Source organism: Mytilus edulis, chromosome 7, assembly GCF_963676685.1.
Source record: "Mytilus edulis chromosome 7, xbMytEdul2.2, whole genome shotgun sequence".
NCBI lineage: Eukaryota > Metazoa > Mollusca > Bivalvia > Mytilida > Mytilidae > Mytilus > Mytilus edulis.
In genome coordinates, this window is record NC_092350.1 from 61,577,510 (window position 1) to 61,600,013 (window position 22,504).

Below are 22,504 nucleotides of genomic sequence, written 5' to 3' on the forward strand. Positions count from 1 at the left end.
AGTGAAACGTTAACTTGATAAGTCCTTATCAAACTGAATTATCAGGTTTAGCGATAATAATATATCCCATATTTAAAAAAAGTAATGTAACGTAGCGACGCGATTTACGAAAAGGGCGCGTTATTTTGAATTGAGTTATTTCCCCTATGCAATTAATGGAAACAGCTGAAATTAAAAATCTTAAACATTCGAATTCAATTTAAGAAGATCCAAGTCTGTTATTGTCCATGTTAGTCTGATATAATAAACAAGGTACCCAGTAATATAAGTTCTGATCAGTTAATCACTTTTAAAACCGAACTGACAAACAAATTAAAGGTGTCCTGAAACTTTTAAGGAAAACTTATATTATCTAAAACAGACGGTCTCACTAATTAGCGACAAGAAGAATAATGTTAGCGACAAGAAGAATAAAATTAGCGACAAGAAGCGACAAGAAACTATTTAGCTACAAGAAAACATTTTTTTTTAATTAAAATTACTTATTCCAAATAAATATTAAAAGAATATATGCGAAAGAAAACAAATTAACAACAAGAAAGAGAAATATAGATCTAATTCAGTTGCTACATTTATTTACATTATATTTTATTATGTATAACAGCGAGTATTACGTTTACCCTGTCGTATTATGATATTACTTTTACTTGTTTTTAGAACAATAATATATTTATCTTATAATTTGTTTTTAAAACTAACTTTGTACAATATATAATAAAATTGCAAAATGCATCATTTGTGCATCATTGTCCAGAAAATACATACACAAATTGTGAAATACAAAGAACTGAAATCAAACAAGAGGAAAACATACTTAAAATGTGAATATTTTTTCTTCTTTTTATTTATTGTATTGCCTCATTTAAAGATATTTATCATGTTTATGCATATTGATTGAAGATTAAAGGAAATCAATGACAATCTTGAGTTTTCAACAGGTGTTCACTATTTACAATAATTGTATATTCTGGCACGTGTACAAAGTTGAAGGTGTTAATTGGATATTATTGTGGCAATAAAACAAGGGACACGCGCCTCTTGTTAATCTCATTTCATGTTCTACATTGTGTACAGAGGCGGATTTAGAGGGGGGCCCAGGGGGCCCGGGCCCCCCCTTTTTGGGAAAAAATTTGGTTGCTTATATAGGGAATCACTGAAGCGTGACTGGAGCGGGCCCCCTCTCAAGTCAGTCAGTGGGCCCCCACTTATGAAAATTTCTGGATCCGCCACTGGTGTATTACCTTAGGGTGAAGCCATATTATACATGTTACATTAAAAAAGACTAAATGCATATTTTTTTTTATATTTAATAAAAAAAAATGTTTTCTTGTCGCTAAATAGCTTCTTGTCGCTTCTTGTCGCTTCTTGTCGCTTAATAGCTTCTTGTCGCTAAAATTATTCTTCTTGTCGCTTCTTGTTGCTAATTAATGAGACCCAAAACAGAAGTATATATATATATTTAACTGTTAATTTAAAGGAGTGTTGTGTGTGGTTGTAATTGGGGTATTTTCATCACGAATAATGGTAAACAAAATTGTATTATATATGTCTCTGATGAAGATAAAATGAATACTTTCTTTTCAATAACAACCATAAAATAGATATATATATATTTATGATTTTATTCACGGCCTCACTAATAAAGTAATAGGGCTATTTAGCGACAAGAAAACATTTTTTTCATTAAAACTACTTATTTCAAATAAATATTAAAAGAATATACAAAAGAACACAATTCTAGCGACATGAAAGTAAATATTGATAGAAAGAAAAAAAAATGAAACATTTATTTCCATGATATTTTATCATTTATTATGTATAACAGCAAGTATAATATAAAAAAGAAGATGTGGTATGATTGCCAATGAGACAACTAGCCACAAAAGACCAAAATGACACAGACATCAACAACTATACATGTAGGTCACCGTACAGCCTTCAACAATGAGCAAAGCCCATACCGCATAGTCAGCTATAAAAGGCCCGATAAGAAAATGTAAAACAATTCAAACGAGAAAACTAACAGCCTTATTTATGTAAAAAAAATGAACGAAAAACAAATATGTAACACATAAACAAACGACAACCACTGAATTACAGACTCCTGACTTGGGACAGGCACATACATAAATAATGTGGCGGGGTTAAACATGTTAGCGGGATCCCAACCCTCCCCTAACCTGGGACAGTGGTATAACAGTACATAATAAGAACGAACTATAAAAATCAGTTGAAAAAGGCTTAACTCATCAGATGGACAAAAATACAAGTGGACGTGGCCCGGTACTTATACATCCTGACACAAAAAGACACAATGAACAGATCTGAGAGTACTCACAGTTATCTGACAGCTAGTTCAAAGCCACTAACAACTAATACAAAAATCATGCAACTAAGACTAAACTATCAATCCGTACACATCCAATGGATTTAGTGTACTTTTTACTTTAATCAAACAAGAGGAAATTGCAGAAAATGAATCTTTTTTTCCATCTAAGATGGTCGACTCGTCCGTAAGTGCGGGTCCATTGGACACAAACAAATAACTATACCTATCAATCAATATTCGTGGTTCAATTGTTGTCCCATTTCCATATGCAATGTACTAGTGAGCACCTTGATCTCTTTTGATTAGGGTAAATCATGGCAAATTATATGCATAATTAAGAAACATGTTTTTGTAAGATCTTGTAAGACAGAATTTACTAAAAAAATTCACTAAATGGTCCGTTGAAATGTTGTTGTCCTGTCTGTGCCTTGTAGTTTAAAGTTATTAAGCTCTTGTATAAGGGATCCGAGGGCCGCTTATGACCCCTTGCAGGAACAGGGCAGCCCCCCGTGGAAGTCTGGGGCGAAGCCCCTGATATTGCGAAAACAGAGAGGGTAATTTTGAAGTTGAAGTATGCACAGTTGAGTGTTTTGCTATATATCAAATCTAAAACCTAAAACTGACTAAAATGATCTAAAAACTTTGCAATGCTTGCCAATTTATTATGCTTCAGAGAAAGAAAGGGCTAGAGAACTGGATCATCTCATGACATATATATGTAAACATACAAAAACAAAGCAATTCAAACAATCAATTTTTAATTTGGTAATATATGAAAGTGACGTTCGTATACAGTAAGACTGGAGTTAACAACAGAGGTCCTTTAGGAGAGTAACATTTTCCTTCGCCTAGCATTGTTAAACGTGTCAACAACTTCTTTCAAAGTGTAAATATCAAAATCAGAATGAATGTGCAGCAGTGCAAGTGAAGAAACTCTTTCTTGTCCTTTGGTCGATCTCAGATACGTTTTTACGGATTTCAGAGTGCTGAAAGAGCGTTAAGCAGTAGCGGTTGAGGGGGGCATGGTGAGAAGTATTTGCAGAATGCAGGATATATTTGGGTAAAGTTCTTTCGGCATCATCTCCAATTATGCACAGATTTAGTCTGGTTTCTTAGATGGATAAATTTGCCATCGGCTCGTGCAACACACCTTTTAATTTCGGAACTGATCTTTTGATTGAAGATGGGACTCGTAGGTGCAAAAAATGTGCGAAATTGATGGCATCTGGGCAAGAAAACGTTCTTCCAAATTGACTAGATGATCTCATAGCTCGTTTAGAAGATGGTCTAAAACAAAATTGACAGTTATGATTTTTTATCAATATGATTTTTTTTTTTGGTCATTTCATTTGTGCACGCAAGTGCGTCGTTGCGTCAGTGGTAGCTACGCCACTGAATTGTACAATTGTAATTGGAATAACCTCCAATCAAATTTAAATATAATACATAAAATTGAGAATGGAAATGAGGAATGTTTTAACTTTGCCTATACATATTGTTTGAAGATGTCAATCTTTATTACAAAGCTTGAGTTATTTTTTTTACAAACAAAACAAGCAAGTCAACCAAATTTTTACACTACATGCATTAAGAAATTAGCTGTAATCTCATTTGATGTTCCACATTGTGTGTACTGTTATTACATTAGGGTGAAGCCACATCTAATGTTGTTCCTATCAAGAACAATAAATTATACTGAAAGAAAAGAAATAATATTTCATGATTTTGTTTCAATAAATCCTTGAAAGGAAAGTTGAAAAATTTTTGTTTTAATTTCCATTTTATAGCATGTGCATTTCCTTTGCTCTACCATTCTACCAAGCTGACTGAAGCTATTCAACTTTTATGTTTAGTATAAAGTAAATTGTCACTAAACTACACAATCCCTTTCTTCCTTACAAATGTTTAATTTCTTCATCTATCAATATAATAATATAAACTACACAATCCCTTTCTTCCTCACAAATGTTTAATTTATTCATCTCAATATACATGATATAATAATTAAAATCTATTAAAAAAAATGCATATTTCTTTATATTTCATAAAAAAATATGTTTTCTTGTGAATAGTCTTCTTGTCGCTTCTTGACGCTTCTTGACGCCTCTTGAAGCTTCTTGTCGCTAATTAGTGAGACCCTGTTATTCATGATAACCAACTGATTTTGACGAATCACATTAAATTCTTTCCAAAATTAACAGAAATGGTTAATTATTTATGACATCTTACAGTCACGATAAGCATAGTTTGACGAATCACCATTAAATTTTAATCAGGAGCTGAAAATGACCGTTTAACGCCTCATCAGTCAGGGGACTTACTGAAATAAGTGATTTTTAAATCACTTATTTGAGTAGCAAATTCAAAGTTTTGTCACAAATTGGGATTTTGTAGTTTTTTTCAAAATTTTAAATACATAGGTTTAAATAATATCTTTTAATTAGTAAAATTGAAAAAAATGAAATTTTTACTTCTTTTAAGTAGCAAGGTTTATGCCTTTGGTGCTATCATTTAGCTGAAAAATTCTATTTTAGTTGAAAAAATGCTATAATAATGGCTTTACATAATGAACTGATACTTTCTTAACAGATTTTTCCCAGCAGTGGGAGTATTTTTCCTGTAAAGTTCAAGGTTTCATCTTTCAGATTATGTAATAAAATTCTACTGTTCGCGATAAAAATTTCACTGTTCGGGGGTGTAAAAATAATGATACTTAAATAAGTGATTTTTGTGAAGGAAATTCAGGTATGATGCTTTAAACAAGTGATTTTAATGTCATTATCCTAGATTCAGTACAAGGTCATCACCTGAAATGACCTGGTCATCCCAGACAACACAGATGTTGGTTCTGATAAGTTTAGAAACATAATTAGTCCCTGGATCATTTGTATTCTATATTTAAAGCTACAATAAGATTAAATCACTTCTTCTAGTGATTAATTTGTACTACTTAAATAGGTGATTATTACAGTGACTTGACTGTTAGTGTTGCTATTCACCAATTGCAACTCATTCAAAATTTTGCCCCAATTGCAATTTGTTTTATTAAATCAAATTGTTCAACTGGTCAAAAATTTGAACAAACTGTTCAGCCAAAATGTGAAAGTGCAAAGTGATAAAATAAATCATACTTACAATCCTACAAGTCTGTAACTCCACTGTATTGATGTAATTCCTAAATCAGTCTATCAATCTGTATAGTTATATTTTTGCCATTACCATACTAAAGGTGAACTGTTTTATTTTGAATTGCTATAAAAATGTCAAAACTAAGCTTTTATAGAGTTTTTCTTTCGAAAAGTATTCTATATTTATAAGTATCACACATTATGTGAATAAAAACATTTCATATTCAGTAAAATATGTATGAAATAACAATATGCTTCCTTGGGGAGATAACCTAAAATACTATTCTTTTGAATAAAGACTTTTTGAAACCAAAAAGCGATTATCTCCCCTTCCTACAAACATATTGCAATTTCAAATATTTTACTGAATATGAAATGTTTTTATTCACATAGTGTGTGATTCTTATAAATATAGAATACTTTTCGAAAGAAAAACTCTATAAAAGCTTAGTTTTGACATTTTTATAGCAATTCAAAATAAAACAGTTCACCTTTAGTATGGTAATGGCAAAAATATAACTATACAGATTGATAGACTGATTTAGGAAATACATCAATACAGTGGAGTTACAGACTTATAGGATTGTAAGTATGATTTATTTTATCACTTTGCACTTTCACATTTTGGTTGAACAGTTTGTTCAAATTTTTGACCAGTTGAACAATTTGATTTAATAAAACAAATTGCAATTGGGTCAAAATTTTGAATGAGTTGCAATTGGTGAATAGCAACACTAACAGTCAAGTCACTGTAAAGAAAGACAACTCTTACTTCCAACTTTTATGGAAATAATGTTACTTAAACCAGTGATTTAGAAAATCACTCATTTAAGTAAGTCCCCTGACTGCTCATTGTAAAGTGCATTCATAACTCTTATAATTTATAAACCACACACATACATACACATATTCATGCTATAACTTTTTAATACTTTATTGAAGCATGGTAATAGAAGAAAGCCAACCAGTACTGATGTTGTATGGCGCAGCTGTCATTATATTAAAATAACTCTTAAAGGCAAGATACAAATGTATTTGTTAATAATCCTAAATGGGATATCGATGATTAAACCCTTTCTGTTCTGTCCCAGAGTTCTCAGGAATTGCCAATTTGCTTCTTTCATGATAATGAAGACCTTAAGTAAACTATGAGTGATTCCCAATCCATTTCTGGGATTTTTTCTGTATTAAATTGACAAGAAATCACAGGATTTTTATTTAATTTTCTTTAATGTCCTTGAAAAATTTTTGAATATAAAAACAGGTAATAAAATGTAGGCATGTAATCATTTTGCATTTGATGATTAAGTGTCTAATCTGGTAAAGACAATCACACACATGTCGTATTACATCTGAAAAAGCAAACTTTTGACAGGTGAAAAATTATTTTATTCCAGGTAAATTTAATCGAAGTTTTAAATGAGAATTGACAGATAGATGTCTTTGCTTAAAATTTAGAATTAGATAATGATGAAAATTTTGATTTCTTCATACATGTATTAAAAATTAGTTCAAATGTAGTTACATGTATATGAGCTTGCTATCACTGTTGTGTGTGAACATAAAAGTTTAAACATGGGTAAAAAGTGTTTAGCAATCATTAGCCTTATCCAATACCTCCTGGAGGTTATTATAATCTGAATTATAATGCTACACTCGAGAGACAATTTTATAACTAGAAAAGTAAAGGATTACCATGATGATTCCAGAACAAACATGACAAAAACGAGAGTGAAATGCCGCTTAAGAAACCCAATCACAATGAAATGACTAAAATTATTTATGCAAAAAAAAACCAACTTGGTATCAGTGTATATTGGATTTTAAACTGAAAAATGCATATTAATATATGGATTAGGTAAATTATTAGTTTTGAAAATAAAAGTGGGTGCCCTTTACAATTTCAATAACAAACATGCAGAAGTTAAAAAAAACATTAAAAAATCAAGTTTTTTTCCTATTTCTGTAATTATACTGCCTCAATGTCTTGGTATTTTTATGTTGGAGTAAACATGACAAACAATACACAGAATACAGTGCACAAAAAAGCTATTTTGAAATACTTTTGATTAAGATTAGTTATGCTTCCTCAATTTATTATCTTGCATTATGTATTGTGAAGTGAAATAGTTTAATTTTATGTTTCAGAAATGGGTGTTACAAATTTATGGCAGATTTTGTCTCGGGTTCAACAGCACAAGCCGTTGTCTTCTCTCAAAGGCCAGACTGTAGCCATTGACTTGAGTATATGGGTTTGTGAAAATCAATGTGTTAAACAGATGCAAGGAGTAGTCACAAGGCCATATCTCAGGTTTGTCACGGTTAACATCAGCTTACTACTACTGTACTGTAAACCGACTTACTTTTCGGATATTTTATTTCGCATTTTACCCGTTCTAGTCCATTTCGCAGCTATTCAGTTTCGCGATTTCAAATTTGAATGATGTAGTTTAAGAAGGAAAGATCTAAGTTTAACATTTTCGCAACTATTTATATTTTCTTTTTTTTTCCTACTTGCAAAAGTTGCAAAAATAAATCTCTCGCCAAAATAAGTATGCAATACATAAAAAGAGCAACAAGTATTGCCCTAACTATTGTGTATTTCAAATTTTAGATTCTTTTGCAGCCCCAAAACTAGTGATTAACATGATCAAAAGATACTTGTGTATACCTTATCATCTGTTAATTGAAATTGTCATAAGAATATCAAATCTGCAGTTACTTTTATTCATATCCATACATAAAAAGAATAACAGGTTTTACCAAAAATATTGTATACTTATTGTCTGGGTATGAATGGAATAGTAAGTTTATTGTCCCGAGGAGCAACTTTTGTCCTGAGGCGGGCAATAGTTGTATCCGAGGGACAATAAACTTACTATTCCACGAATATCCAGTCAGTAAGTGTTTTATTATATCGAAAAAGACAACAGACAATAAATGGTGGTGATAAATCAACTATCGTAATATTAAAAAGAAAAAAACAAACCATAATGTTGACTTCATAATTATGTCCAAATGCTAACGCTACGTCCTGCACTGACGTCAACCCTATACTAGATACACTGTATATAGGAAAAACATGACGTCGTTACTCCCACGTTATTTCCAAATTCTCCAATCGCGTAGCTGCATTTAGAAATCCCTGAAATATAATGACGATTGTGGTCAAATAGTTTCACCCAGGTCCAATAGTTGGAAATTTTTGACCGATCTAATAGTTCAGAGCTTGTAATTTGCAAAATAGTGAAAATATTGTGTACTTATTTTATATAGAAAATGATAACTGAGGTATAATAATAGACATTAGAATCTGACAGCAGATGCCTGGCCTCTGTGGCCGAGTGTCTAAGTAGTTACTACTGTTATCACTGGCCAGTCAACACTGATGTTGTGAGTTCGAACCCGGATCGTGCAGGTGCACTCGACTCCAAGTTTAATTGACCAGGATTGTCAGTTTTCCTATTGAAGGTCGGTGGTTTTCTCTGGTTACTTTGTCTTCCTCCAGCAGTAAAAACTGGCCACCACTTAGTACAGTCAAAACATATGGTCAGGCTAAACAAGTTTTATCTGCTACATCCACCATTACCTATTTAGACCATGTGTCATAAAAAAAGTAACTGAAAGATGACAAATTGTTTAATTAAAAAAAGCAGGTTAAGAAATTGCTCAGTTTGTCATATATTTGAAAAAAACATACTTGCTTGTGTATCCTGAATAACAGTACTGTTATTCCTTAAATATACACACAGAGCAAGGTGAGCAACACAGGCTTTTAAGAGTCTCTAGTTTGATATCTGACAATAACTTTGGATCAAAATTCACCTAAACTTTAGAAATGGCATAACATCTATTTCAACATGAATTGTGTGCTTGATTCTCTGAATTTTACCATTATACTTATAGTTATCAACCCTATTTATGACTTATTATTTAAGATTCATTTTATACAAAATATTTTATGCTTCCTTTTCAGAAATCTATATTTCCGAATAAGTTGCCTATTACAGTTAGGAATAAACTTGATCTTTGCTGTAGAAGGAGAAGCTCCAGATTTGAAACATGAGACCATGAGCAGACGACAGGAAGTCCAATATCCAGGGAAGAGAAAGGGGCCACCAAACAAAAAGAAGAGCCGTTCACATTTCAATGCAAAATTGAGAGAGGTAGTTCACTAACTTTCATGTAAAAATTTTTACTTTGCTCTCTGGACAAAATGTTTGAGAAAAATATAAAAATTTCAAAACACTTGAACCACAAACTTCTTTGCAAAAATTTCATTGGATATACAGCAGTTTGACAATCACTAATTTTGTTCATTGAGATGCTTACTTTCCTTAATAAAAAATGTAATAAGAAAAAGAGCTTAAAACGTTAAACTGAATTCTATAGAGTTATCTCCCTATAGTGGTATATATAACCTTAAACATCCATCCATCAGCGTCATCATCATAGGATGAAGAAAAAAACCTGCTTGGGGAATACAGCCATGTCACTTTCATGATGTCTTCAACAACAGCATTGTCTTCCTTGTCTTAACACTTTTAAAAATCTTCAGCTCCAATTCAACAATATGCCATGATATTGAGATACAAAAAAACATATACAGACTTCTGCAGTAGGGATATTGTGCACAAAGTAGATAATATTATGCAGGAATTTCAACTCATTTTTAGTTTGAGTAGGTGAATATGCCAATGTAATTAAAACGAGGATTTTCATAGCTCATGTTTCTTGTCACAATATTTTCAAATGGTAAATTCCAGGGTCTGTATTGAATGTATGCCAGCAATTTTAGATTTCATTTTCCTTCTCTTAATTTTTGGATGTAATAATAAAATGTTTTGAAAAGTTGTCATTTATTTGCTCACTAGCTAAAAGGTTGGACTTAACTCAGTGCTTGGAAATCAAAATAAGCCAAAGCCTAAGAGGAAATAACTCAATAATTTACTGTGATTTGTCAAAGATATGAAAATGATTAATTACACAGGAACTGGGCATACAGTCATAAGACTTTACTTCAAACAAAATATGTGCTTAAAACACCACATGTGTAATCAATCAGGAACTGTATTTAGTCATAAGAGTTTGATTGGAAAAAGAACTCAAAACACGCATTTTGAAATTCTGAATTGTTCCCCTTTGGTCAATGTGAATGTGAATTCATTATTTTTCGTTGAATACCAATTTTTGTGAATTTTGTGGGTACAGGTAAACCATGAAATGAAATGTTCAAAGAATGGCAAATTTTCTAATAGGCTTTTATGCAGAATTGACAAAACCACCAATGAAATATCCACGAACATACACGAAAAAATAAATGAATCCACAGTATGTACAAATTGAACCGCTTGATGATGGTATGGTGTAAGTAGTTGATCTACTTGTACATTGTTCACGAGCTTATTATCAACCAGGTTGTGAGTTGGAACCCCGATCTTGGCAATTGTGTTCAATTGTAATCTTAATAGAGTATCATTCTCAGATGGTCTGTTGTTCTCTTCTGATATTCTGACTTCTTTGGTTAATAAAATTTGATTTAAAAGTTGTACTGTAGATTGAATTGAATTGAAATGTATGAATTTTAGTGTTGTGAAATGTTGGATTACCTTGGTGTGCCCTATATACAGTCAAAAGGTGAAGCAGAAGCTCTATGTGGACTACTGAATGCTGCCGGGGTGAGTACCATAACAGCTAACAAACTATTTAATTAGAAGTTAAAAGAATGATGTAATACGATAAATGGATATGGTGGGTATGAGTCTATGAGACAGTAACCAAAAGACGTAAAAACCATACCTGTCAACAGACCCATATTTTGCGGGTGTGACCCGAGATTTTCACAATTCTGAGGGATCACCCGGGACACTTGCTGGGTCACTGAATAACCTGAGAATTCCGAAAATGACCTGTTTTCACCTGGATTTCTAAGTCTAGAGAATGATTTCATAAGCGATTTTTCTTTGAAATACCGGCAAATTCGTAATTTGTAATTCTTCCATCAACAGAAGTTCAGCTACCTGTGTAAACTGTCAAATTAAAAGACCAATCAAGTACATGGCTTCACTTGACAGCTTTGGTGTCAAACACACTGTTAATTAACACCAATTACCTTAATTAGCTTTAGGTCGTAAATAAATTTCACTGTTGTCACGTTTTACAAACATTTTTCAACTGAGTCACTTCCCCTTTTTTGTCACCATTCAAAATTGTTCCTTATATTTACGTTTTTTGGGGTAAAAAAGATCAAATCTACTACAAATAGAATTTAAATACATGTTGTCTGCTCTATGGTCGGGTTGTTGTCTCTTTGGCACATTCCCCATTTCCATTCTCAATTTTATGAAATATAACTTTTCATTTAATTCATACCTTAATACAAAATACAATTATAAAAATAAAGTTGAAAATTATTTTTTTCATCTATACTTCCTTCAATTGTTTAACTTTATTTTACTATACTCTAATTATGAAAGTAACATGGAACAGTTGAAGAGCAAAAACTGATTAGCCAGTCACAACTGTCTAAGCATAATTAAAAAAATGCTAGTTACAACTTGAGGGTAAAATACTATACATATAAAACAATGTGGAAATGTTAATAATAACTTTAACCAAAGAAGAGGAGAAAGTGTCACAAAGTTTTCAAAAGCTTATCAAAGTGCAATGAAATGATAATAAAGTGAACATGTTTTGGAAACTTTTATTTAAATTAAAAAAAAAAGTCCCCTAATTACTGAAATTCAGCTCGAAAAAGTTTGTACGCATTATGACCCGAGATTTCATTATTCAATGCAGGTCATGACCTGCATTTTCATCGTCACAGGTTGACAGGTATGTAAAAACCAAAATATCTCTGTAGGTTTTTGATTTCACTGAACCTAAAACATTGTGAATTGGCAAGGGACTTGTAAAATATACAAAGTAGACTCCAATTAAACCGGTTTTAATCTAAACATGTCTAAATATGTTTCTGCTTAGTGTCTCTTCTGAAAAAAATTATTCATATCTAAAGCTACCTGACCTTTAATATTGAGCTTCAACTTGTTTTCAGATAGTTGATGGCTGTATAACCAATGATGGGGATGTATTTTTGTATGGAGCTAAAACTGTGTTTAGGAATTTCTCAGTAACATCCAAGGTACATAATTAGCATACAATGGATACATGTACATATAGAAAAAAAGATGTGGTATGATTGCCAATGAGTTAACTCTCCACAAAAGACCAAAATGACACAGAAATTAACAACTATAGGTCACCATATGGCCTTCGTCAATGAACAAAGCCCATACCACATAGTCAGCTATAAAAGGCCCCAAAATGACAATGTAAAACAATTCAAACGAGAAAACTAACAGCCTTATTTATTTACAAAAATGAATAAAAAAAACAAATATGTAACACATAAACAAACGACAACCACTGAACTACAGGCTCCTGACTTGGTACAGGCACATACATATGTAGTGATTATATATGATATTATGTTTTAATATGATTCTAAACCATAAGAAAGGGTGCACATGACTTTCAACTGTATGTGTTAGTGATAGTCATTTGGGGCAGGCCAGGTGTTCCTGCTGAGCAATTTATCCTTTTCTGCAAATAAACCTGAAAACAATGATATTGTATTGATCTGTTGAGATTTGTTAGATATTTTTTCCTCTGGTTCTTGGGGCATTTTGATTTCCAATCATTGCAAATTGAAGCCATATGTGCTGAAAGTGGTGCTAAACAACAACAATTAACAATCCATTTAGGAGGACAAATTATACTAAAACAATACTTTTTGTATATTCTAAAATCTTACAATTTACAAAGATGAAGTTAATAAATATTTTCAGGATCCTCAAGTTGAGATATACAGCATATGTGATATTGAACAGAAACTTGATCTTAACAGAGAAAAAATGGTGGCACTTGCACTATTAGTTGGATGTGACTATGTACCAAAAGGTGTACCAGGAGTAGGGATTGAGAAGGCCAGTAAATTATTGGCTGGTTATATAGATGTCAGTCCTCTGAGGAGGTTAGTAAATGGTCATCAAAGAAACAACTTTGATATAGAAATAAAATATGCCAGACTCAAATCAAATAGTTGGTAGACAATGTCAGTTTTGAAGTTAAATCTGTAGACCAGAAGCTATGGCTGGAGGAAGAAAAATTTATTGTATTAACAGATTTTTGCTTATTCTGTGAATTCTGTTGCAGAATGCTTGACAAAGGGATAGTGATCCAGCTGTGGCGGCGTTAAAAAACTTCTTTAAAGCTTAATATTTCAAAAGGTAGAAAATCTGGATCCTTCATATTTTGTATATAGATGGGCAAAGATCAGATAAAGTGTAAAAAGTAACGCCCGAACATTTCTTGTGAAAATTTTCTTTACTCATGTGTGTAAATAAGAGTCATAAACCAAAACAAAGTGGTGTTTGAAGTGTATATATATAATAAATAAAATCATTTATTAACTATTTGTGGTTCGATTTTTAATTGGATTTTTTCCTGAAATGTCAATGTTTTTTGTAAGCAATTTTGTGACATTTAGTAGGCCTTTGAGAAAATTGAATTAGAATATATCCATTTGTCAAATTGCATGTTCTCCAGCTTTATTAATATTGAGAAATAACATGTCAATGAACACTTCAAACCTATGAGTAGGAATAATTTGTGCAGATTTATTGAGAAAAAACTCTTCAAAAATCACTGTTTGAACATTATGCTGTCTGTCAAAATATGACCTAATTTTTAACTTTGTTTACTGTTAAAGTACAATGTGTAATATAACCCTACAAATGTTTAGGAACCCTCAAATAATAATCCTTTAAAATTTGCTAAGAAATATTGCATTCAGACATAGATATTTCAAAAGACAAGCATTTCAAATTTTCAAAAGGTTTTCTGTCAAAAAGTAACGGCGATCAAACTGTCTATATATTTACATGAAAGAGTGGTATACATCATCACATCATGTGCTTTGTAATTGGTTTGGGTACACATGATTACTATGTCATTGATCTATGTGTCAAAAATAGATAGTGTAACTTGCAGAAGGGTAAGTTTAGTGTCGGTCAAATATTTTTTCAAGAATAACGGGCGTTCTAATATTTAATGATTGTACAAAGTGTCTCATACGAGATACAACCACTAAGTATCATGTTATGGTTATATTTAATATAGATATTGTAACAGTTATTGATAATAATTGTTTGTTAAAATGAAATATTTTAATGAAAACTAGGAAACTATTTTTGCCAATTACTATTTGACAATTAATCAACGAACGACTGTTATTGTTTGACCTCCCTGTGTAACAGGCAAACATTTGCAAGTATGTATCTCATTGTTTTGAACAGAGAATATCATGATACCAGTGAACTGTTATTTTTCTACCCTAACATTGAAATTGTGCAATACAAAGGTGAAGTTGGGTCATTCAGTTCCAAATTCCACAATCATATAGAACAGGCGTTATTTTTGACAATATTTCCTAAAATAATTAGTTTATAATTCCTGTCGAACTGTGTTGATATACACAATGTCATTTAGTAGTATGCAAGAAATGCTGATTCTACGTCTTTGATTAAGTACCAAAGTTATCAGTACATCATTTCTTTTAAAATTCTCATGCATGAGTGTAAAATTTAGCTTTGAAAATGTCAAACTGTCAAACAAAACGTCTGTCACACTATACAAATGAATTCTTATATGTATCTATTTTCTATTGATTCTTTATGTTTTACATACAACCATTTTGATGTATTTTACCAATTCTGACTCTACAGGCGTCCAGTTGTAAGAACTTAGGTTGAAAAATAAAAAAAAATAACTATATTTGATTTGTGCATAGCTTGCAAGGTCCTAATGCTTTACAAAACAATTTTCACTTGACCTTGACCTCAATTTATGGATCAGTGTAACGTTTTGGTGATCAAGTCCATATCTCAGATTCGATAAGCAATAGGTCTACTATTTTTGGATTATTTCAGAAATCTATCCTGGAGGTAAAAATCTATGTACTATATAATACGCATCAAAAGATGGTACTCATAATTTCATTTTTCAACTGATGGACTTCAATTAAATTTTCCTGAAACTTGACCTCAATAAGTTGGTTATATACTTTATTACAGATTTAAAAGCTGGAAAAGATTGTCTGATGCCGAATGTTTGGATGCCATAGAAGTTCAGATAAAAAGGAAAGCTGCTTTAGTATCAGATTTTCCACAGAAAAAAGTATGGTTATATAATATTATTTAAGTTTTACAGCCGATTCCATTGAGTTTGTAGGCAAAGGTAATATCTTTGGTTAGCTTGTTTGCTAGCTGAACCATGAATCAGTATAAGGTAATGTAAACTATCCTCCTTCATTCCTTTAAGAGTAGACTAGTCCGACAGATAACCAATCTATTTGTTTGTAGGACTAGGCTACTTCAAAAGGAGGGTAGTATACCTTACCTAATAATGACCACGGTTCAGCTAGCAAGCAAGCTAATCAAAGATATTACCTTTGCCTACACACTCAATGGAATCGACTGTAATCATTAGAATATGGATATGATGCTTCCAATCATTTGTTGCATTGGTCTTTACATTTTTTCAACCATATTTGATGAAGTTTTCAAGAAATTATGAAATGTGTTGAAAATGCACTGAAATCAAATGCATTATCAAATATTTTTTATATTGCAAGCAATGTGATAAATGTATAATAAAGTAAGCATAAAATCAATACTTTTTTTTCAACACAGATTATTGATGAGTTTATGATACCAAAAGATCGTCTGCCATCAAGAGGTTTCAAATGGGCTCGACCTAAGCTGGTTCAACTACAGGTATGCTTTTAGAAGAAGAAAAAAATTATTTGTAGGAAAGATTCATTTGTTAATTTTCATACGGAGAGGAGCAGTTGAAAGGCCTTCAAATTGACAATGCTTCAGTGCCTTGAGTATGAAAACAAGATAATAATTATGATAATGGAACTTCATAACTTTCAAGAACAATATAATCTCATTTATTAGCCAATAATTCCTACTCATGGGAAATTTCCCACAAGATAGAAGAATGAATTCTGATTTGTTACTTGGTAATTAACACCAAATCCCAAATTGACAAAAAAAAAGCATTCTTTCCTGGATTCTGATTTTTTTTATTAATTCCTAAGTGTAAATCCCTAATTTCTGCATCAATAAACTTTTAGCGGCATCGCAACAGCCTGAAAATAGTCCTCCCGACCCTCTTTGAACAATCAGTCTCCTAACAAGTAAAATTATGACTTGGATGGAGAGTTGTCTCATTGGCACTCATAAACCTCTTCTGATATCTATACTTGATCTATAAAATGGGCTTTACATTTTCAGACATTTTCACTGAATAAGCTAGAGTGGCCAGAGGAATACACACAAGACAAAGTATTGCCTCTCATTACACTCTGGGACATGACAGACATTGCAAAAGGTGAACTACATGGCCATCTTGTACCATATAGGTAATTACATATGTGTATCTGTAATGATTATTATGTTTATTTTGAAAATAGTTATTTATATAAATGTACATGTATAGATCCTTTAAAAATACTGTGAAATTTCCCATTGTTGAATTACAAGAAGCTATGTAAAGTATTTTTGAGAGAGGTTTCAAAATGATATGTGTATCCTGGATTAAAGAGAATAATGCTAATCTCATGCATAAATTACCTCCTGTAGATATTGGACTTATTTTATAGTAAAGATTGTAACCATCTTGCACTTCGTGGCTATATACAAAATGACAGACCAGAACCCTCAATCATAAAACTACTCAGTACTTGGAGTAAAAATCTGTGCTTGAAACACCAAATCCAGTATTTTGATTGGTCAATTTCTGAGTCTGAGAACAACAATCTTGTTCGAAATTTTTGACCTTAAGGCCAGTTATCCTTATCAAAGAAGTAAATAAGATGATGGTATTAAATTGTTCTTTCAGTGTCTATGAAAGCATTTCTTGATCTTGTCTGTTTAGCCCATCAAAAAAAAGAAGAGGTTTGTTTTTCCTAACCCTACCTATCCAGAAAATAGCTGCCTACTAAAATATTTTATTGTCTTGATTTGAAAAAGTTTTTTTTTAATCTGATCGTCATGACTTAAAAACATCTGACAATTTCTCTTTGTCGAAATAAAAAAAAAGAAAAAGACTACCTACCTACCTACCCACTGTCTCTACCTTGGGGTAGGGTTTGGGCAAACCAAAATATTTTTTTAAGTGTGGCCTCAGTCTCACATAAATCAATGAAGCTGTGTTTCCAATCTTTTTAAGGAGGTACCTAACACTACAGGGAGATAACTCTGTAAAATCAGCTAAACGTTTTAATTACGTTGTGTTGTTAAGGGAATATTAAGCTTCTCAATGATCAAAATTAGTGTTTGTCAAACTGCTATATAACCAGTGTAATTGTTCTGATAAAATGATTGGTTCAAATTTTTTGAAATTTTTATATTTTTGTCAAAGGGTCGAAGTTAATACTTTGTCAAAATTTTATGAAAATTAAACGAGCCAAATTAATTTTAGTGAAGGTGTTGGGTACCACCTTAAACATTTTTCACTTTAAACATTTGATAAATATGATCCTTGATAGAACTGAAAGTATTATACTTTCAACATTTCACTCATGCAAAACAAGTTTCTGTGTTAACAGTTTATTTTCTTCTTATATTTAGTTTGTAATCCCTTATTGTTTTTATCAGTAATTTAGTTTCTAATCTCTATATATATATATCTTATAGAATAATGAAAGCTAGAGTAAGACATGGGATACCAAGTGTGGAGGTGGAATGGCACAAACAAGGTACTCAATAACTCTGGTTTAATCAAATTACTAAGCCAAAGTCTGCATACAAGCCTATAGAAATATTAAACTATATTGAATTTTAAATCTGTGGTTCACATAATCATATCCACGAAATCCACAAAAAAATGGTATCCCATGAAAAATTAATCCACAGTATTTATTTAGGAACTGTCCCAGACTTGTCAGATTCCCTTCTAAAGGATGAAAAGTTAATGTAACTTATTTTCGGAATTCTGAAATGACATAAAACTGTTTTTATTCATCAGTCAGGGGCGTTACTTAAACAAGTAACTTTTTAGTTACTTATATAGGTAATTTTTGTTTTTAAAATATATAAAATTACTCAATAGAGTTATTTTAAATTTCAATATAAGCAGGGACTAAATGTAGTTTTCATGAATTTTTACATCATTTTACAGGGGTGTGGAAATATTTGTTGTGAGCACTTGTCCCTGGGCAAGTAAAACTAAAAATTTTACTTGTCCGGAATTTTTTTTACTTGCCCTGATGATCTCAATAAATATTGAAGTATTTCTTGTTAGCTAATATATGATTCTTACTTAGCACTGTTGTACATCACAAACACATGAAATCCATTTGTTAATATGTGTAAAAAATTAGGAAACTGATTAACATCAATGGGACAAAACCTAACAGCAAACCAACCAATGAAATGACATGAAAAGAACAATTTTGCAGCTGTTTTTTTAATAAAAATTGTAGCCAGTAGCTACATATACTAAATTTGAGGACAGTGATTGAAGAAATATAAACTAAATAATAGATAAACTATTGATTTTGTGGTGTTTCTCTCAACTGACACACTTGTTGTTTTCTTGATTAATATTTATTATTGTATTGATGGGCAATTAAAGCGTCCCTTCTATTTACCACTTTGACAACAAATAATGTTGACCTTACATCTATAAATAAGACAAAAACTTATTTTCCGAATATCCATAGATAGCTAGGGGCAATCTGATATCCACAATGTCTGAAATTCTCGCTTCTGTTTTTTTTTTTAAATACTCTGTGTCCTCCATTTGCATTTAAGGTTTTTTACTCGACTCATGACTCTTTTTGTCTAGCTTGCCCAGATTTTTACTAAGTATTTATCAATCTGAATCTCGATACAAAATTTAAAGAAATGACACTTCCGGTAAATGATGGATAAAACCTAATCGACGATCCCGGGTCAACGGACAAAGCCAATGCAATGTTATGCGACTCGGGTTCGCATACTTGTTTTTATTTATTTTGGTAATCGATCTATTTCCGGTATCATGTTTATCGTCATGAACATTGATGTTTTTACTTGCTGAACATTGGTTTCTTTTACATAAATTAAACATCTTTATAAGTTTTGAAATTAATTTTATGTTTTTGTTGGACTTTGTCTTGTAAATTTTTTTACTTGTCCACGGGCAACCAAGACAAAAATAATTACTTGTCCGGTTGTTCAAATGTACGAGTCGGGCGAGTCGGGCATAGCATTTCCACACCCCTGTTTTATATCATAAATTTAAGAATTTGTAAGATTTGAGAGGAGAATAGACATAAAGGGTTACTTTAAAAATAATGACATAAGTGTTACTTGAATAAGTTATTTTGTACATCTTTGAAAGAATTAGTAATAACACTTATTTAAGGAACATATGTAATTGTTTTGGGTTACAAATTATAAATAACTTCAAGTCTTTATTAATTCATAAGTTTCTATCTATGTATATCTGTCTACCTTCAAGATTTTGAAGGATAACGATATTTTAATAGTCCAAAGAGACCAATCTTTGACCAAGAAGCGTCGATATCAAAGATAAGTGCGTCAGAAAAGCAATTAGTGTTTCAGAAGGATTAGATTTTATATTTCATGGGAAAAATAACCAGATGACTGTAAAAATTTGTTAAAACTAGTAAAATTTGTATAATTGGTCACCTATAAAAATAATATTTAGAAAAAATACTTATATAAGTAATTTTTAAAATAGCCTCGTTTTCAACATTACTTATATAGGTAATTTTAAAAGTTACTTGTTTAAGTAATGCCCCTGACTGTTCATTGTTTTGTCAACTCACAATGTCTGTGTATATGAACATTTGTTCTTTTTATGCCCCATTTTTGGACATTTTGTTTTCTGGTCTGTGTGTCTGTTCGTTCGTCCTTCCGTCCGTTCGTCCGTCTATCCCGCTTCAGGTTAAAGTTTTGGTTGAGGTACTTTTTGATAAAGTTGAAGTCCAATCAACTTGAAATTTATTACACATGTTCCTTATGATATGGTCTTTCTAATTTTTTTAATGCTAAATTAGAGTTCTTACCCAATTTTCATGGTCCACTGAACATAGAAAATTATAGTGCAGATAGGGCATCAATGTACTAGGGACACATTCTTGTTATCTATCATGTCTATGTTTTTGTCAATCATTGTTTATACCCAGCTCATCTCATTACAACTCTTCAGAGTTCCACCAAACTTGCACAGTGTCTTGTACTTTACATCAAGATGTACACCTGCTATTTAATTTTTGATGTGAATGAATTTGTTACCTGTGTTTCGGTTTTGATTAAATTCATATTCAAAACATATCCCCTTATGAACAATATTTTGCAAGTTAGATATAAACCAAAGCGTATCCCCTCATTCATATTTGATCTTTAAGTAAAATTAGCATCAGAAACAAGAAAATTACAAAAAGTAAACCTTGCAGAAAAGTTTGGTCTTAGAAATTTGACCTTTTAACTCCTAAAAAATCAAAAACTTTACAATATTCCAAGACCATTTAAAATGCCTTTCAGCATGATATGTACATATAAATAATAAGATTTTGATTTGTCACTTCCACATAGGATGTATATATCAAAAAGCTTTGTGATAAGTCTTCAAAAACAACCAATGATAAGCATTATCAATTACAGCAATTTCAGAACTCATTTTATGAAATCATGAATTTCACTTTATTTTATTAAAAGAAAAAAAAAAATACACCAGCAGTTTCACTTATGTGTTAGGATAGAAAATGGTGGGAAAATAAAACCAATTTTTGTAGACCATGTTGTTGTGGTGCAGTATATAATTTATTATTCATTACAGCTGATGATAAGATTTGTCAGACAGATTACTATGTAACTATAGAAGACAGAGAATTATTTTCACAATGTTTTGGCCATCTTGTGGAAGAATTTGAATTAGAGGCAGCTAAGAAAAAATCAAAATCAAAAGGTAATTTTATTAACATTTGATTAATTAGTGGATTTAAAATAAACATATTGAATCATAAACTCTGATCTCTCTTTGAAGGTTGCATTTCTGTAAATATAGACAATGCAATTTCCCATAGGAACTCCTTTTTCATCTAAAACTGTACCACTTTTATTATGAATTTATGAAAAAAAAATCATCCTAGAATGGAAAGCTTATATGCACTACTATATTTTTCAAAGGTTAAAATATTGGGATGTGTGGCATATTTCTAACATTATATGCCCCAAATTTCTAAGAGTTTAAACTTGTACTTAAATTCTGTACTACCCCTACCTTTACTATTGGTCTCTTCCTAAAATTCAAGGCTTCTGCTATGTGTTTTTATTTCATACTGGTAACATTCCCAAGTTTTGTCTCAATGAGATGAAACATAGAGATCATATCTGGGAACCAGTAAGTCCAGTATATACACAAAATCATTTATCTATGAATATTATATATCACCCAAAAAAGAGGCGTTCTTTGAGAAACAGCTGTATTTATGACATTACACCTGATTTGTTGTATTTTACCATATGTTTTCTTGCCTTTTACTTTGAAACTAATTGATATTATTGCCATGCCTAAAAATAAATGTCCTGGCAGCTGTATGTATTTCGTTAATTGTTGTAGTCTGAGATGACTCTGACGTCTAACGGCTGTTTTGCCAGACAAGCTTGGGCTGTTGGACGTCAGAGCTGGTCCCATATAAAAAGTTAATATTTACCCATCCAAAATTGATGCGCACGACTGATGGCCTTAGATACATTTAAATCCCGCCTCAATTTGTTAATTTTTCATTTATCTCTTCATTTATGTTAGTTTATTCTACCTGCCACCCTTTATTTTCTCATATTGAGACAGTTTTCACAGTGACCAATTTTTAAATTTCAATTTAGTACACATTTCCGATAGACTTGTGTGCAAAATTTAATAAAACCACAAATAAAACAAAAAAGAAAATTAGTGCCCACGAAAA

The 22,504-nt window shown here is 31.5% G+C and overlaps 1 protein-coding gene across 1 annotated transcript; it reads left to right on the forward strand.

Moving 5' to 3' along the window:
• The first annotated feature begins 138 nt into the window (after nt 1-138).
• Nucleotides 139-21,524, forward strand: LOC139483298 (flap endonuclease GEN homolog 1-like). The gene is made up of 11 exons (XM_071267328.1): nt 139-233; nt 7,537-7,768; nt 9,434-9,623; nt 11,046-11,135; nt 12,512-12,598; nt 13,305-13,489; nt 15,591-15,693; nt 16,209-16,292; nt 16,818-16,945; nt 18,222-18,283; nt 21,376-21,524. Exons 2-11 carry the CDS (start codon nt 7,608-7,610, stop codon nt 21,522-21,524), a joined length of 1,239 nt encoding a protein of 412 aa, XP_071123429.1. The 5' UTR covers nt 139-233; nt 7,537-7,607.
• Nucleotides 21,525-22,504: the final 980 nt, after the last annotated feature.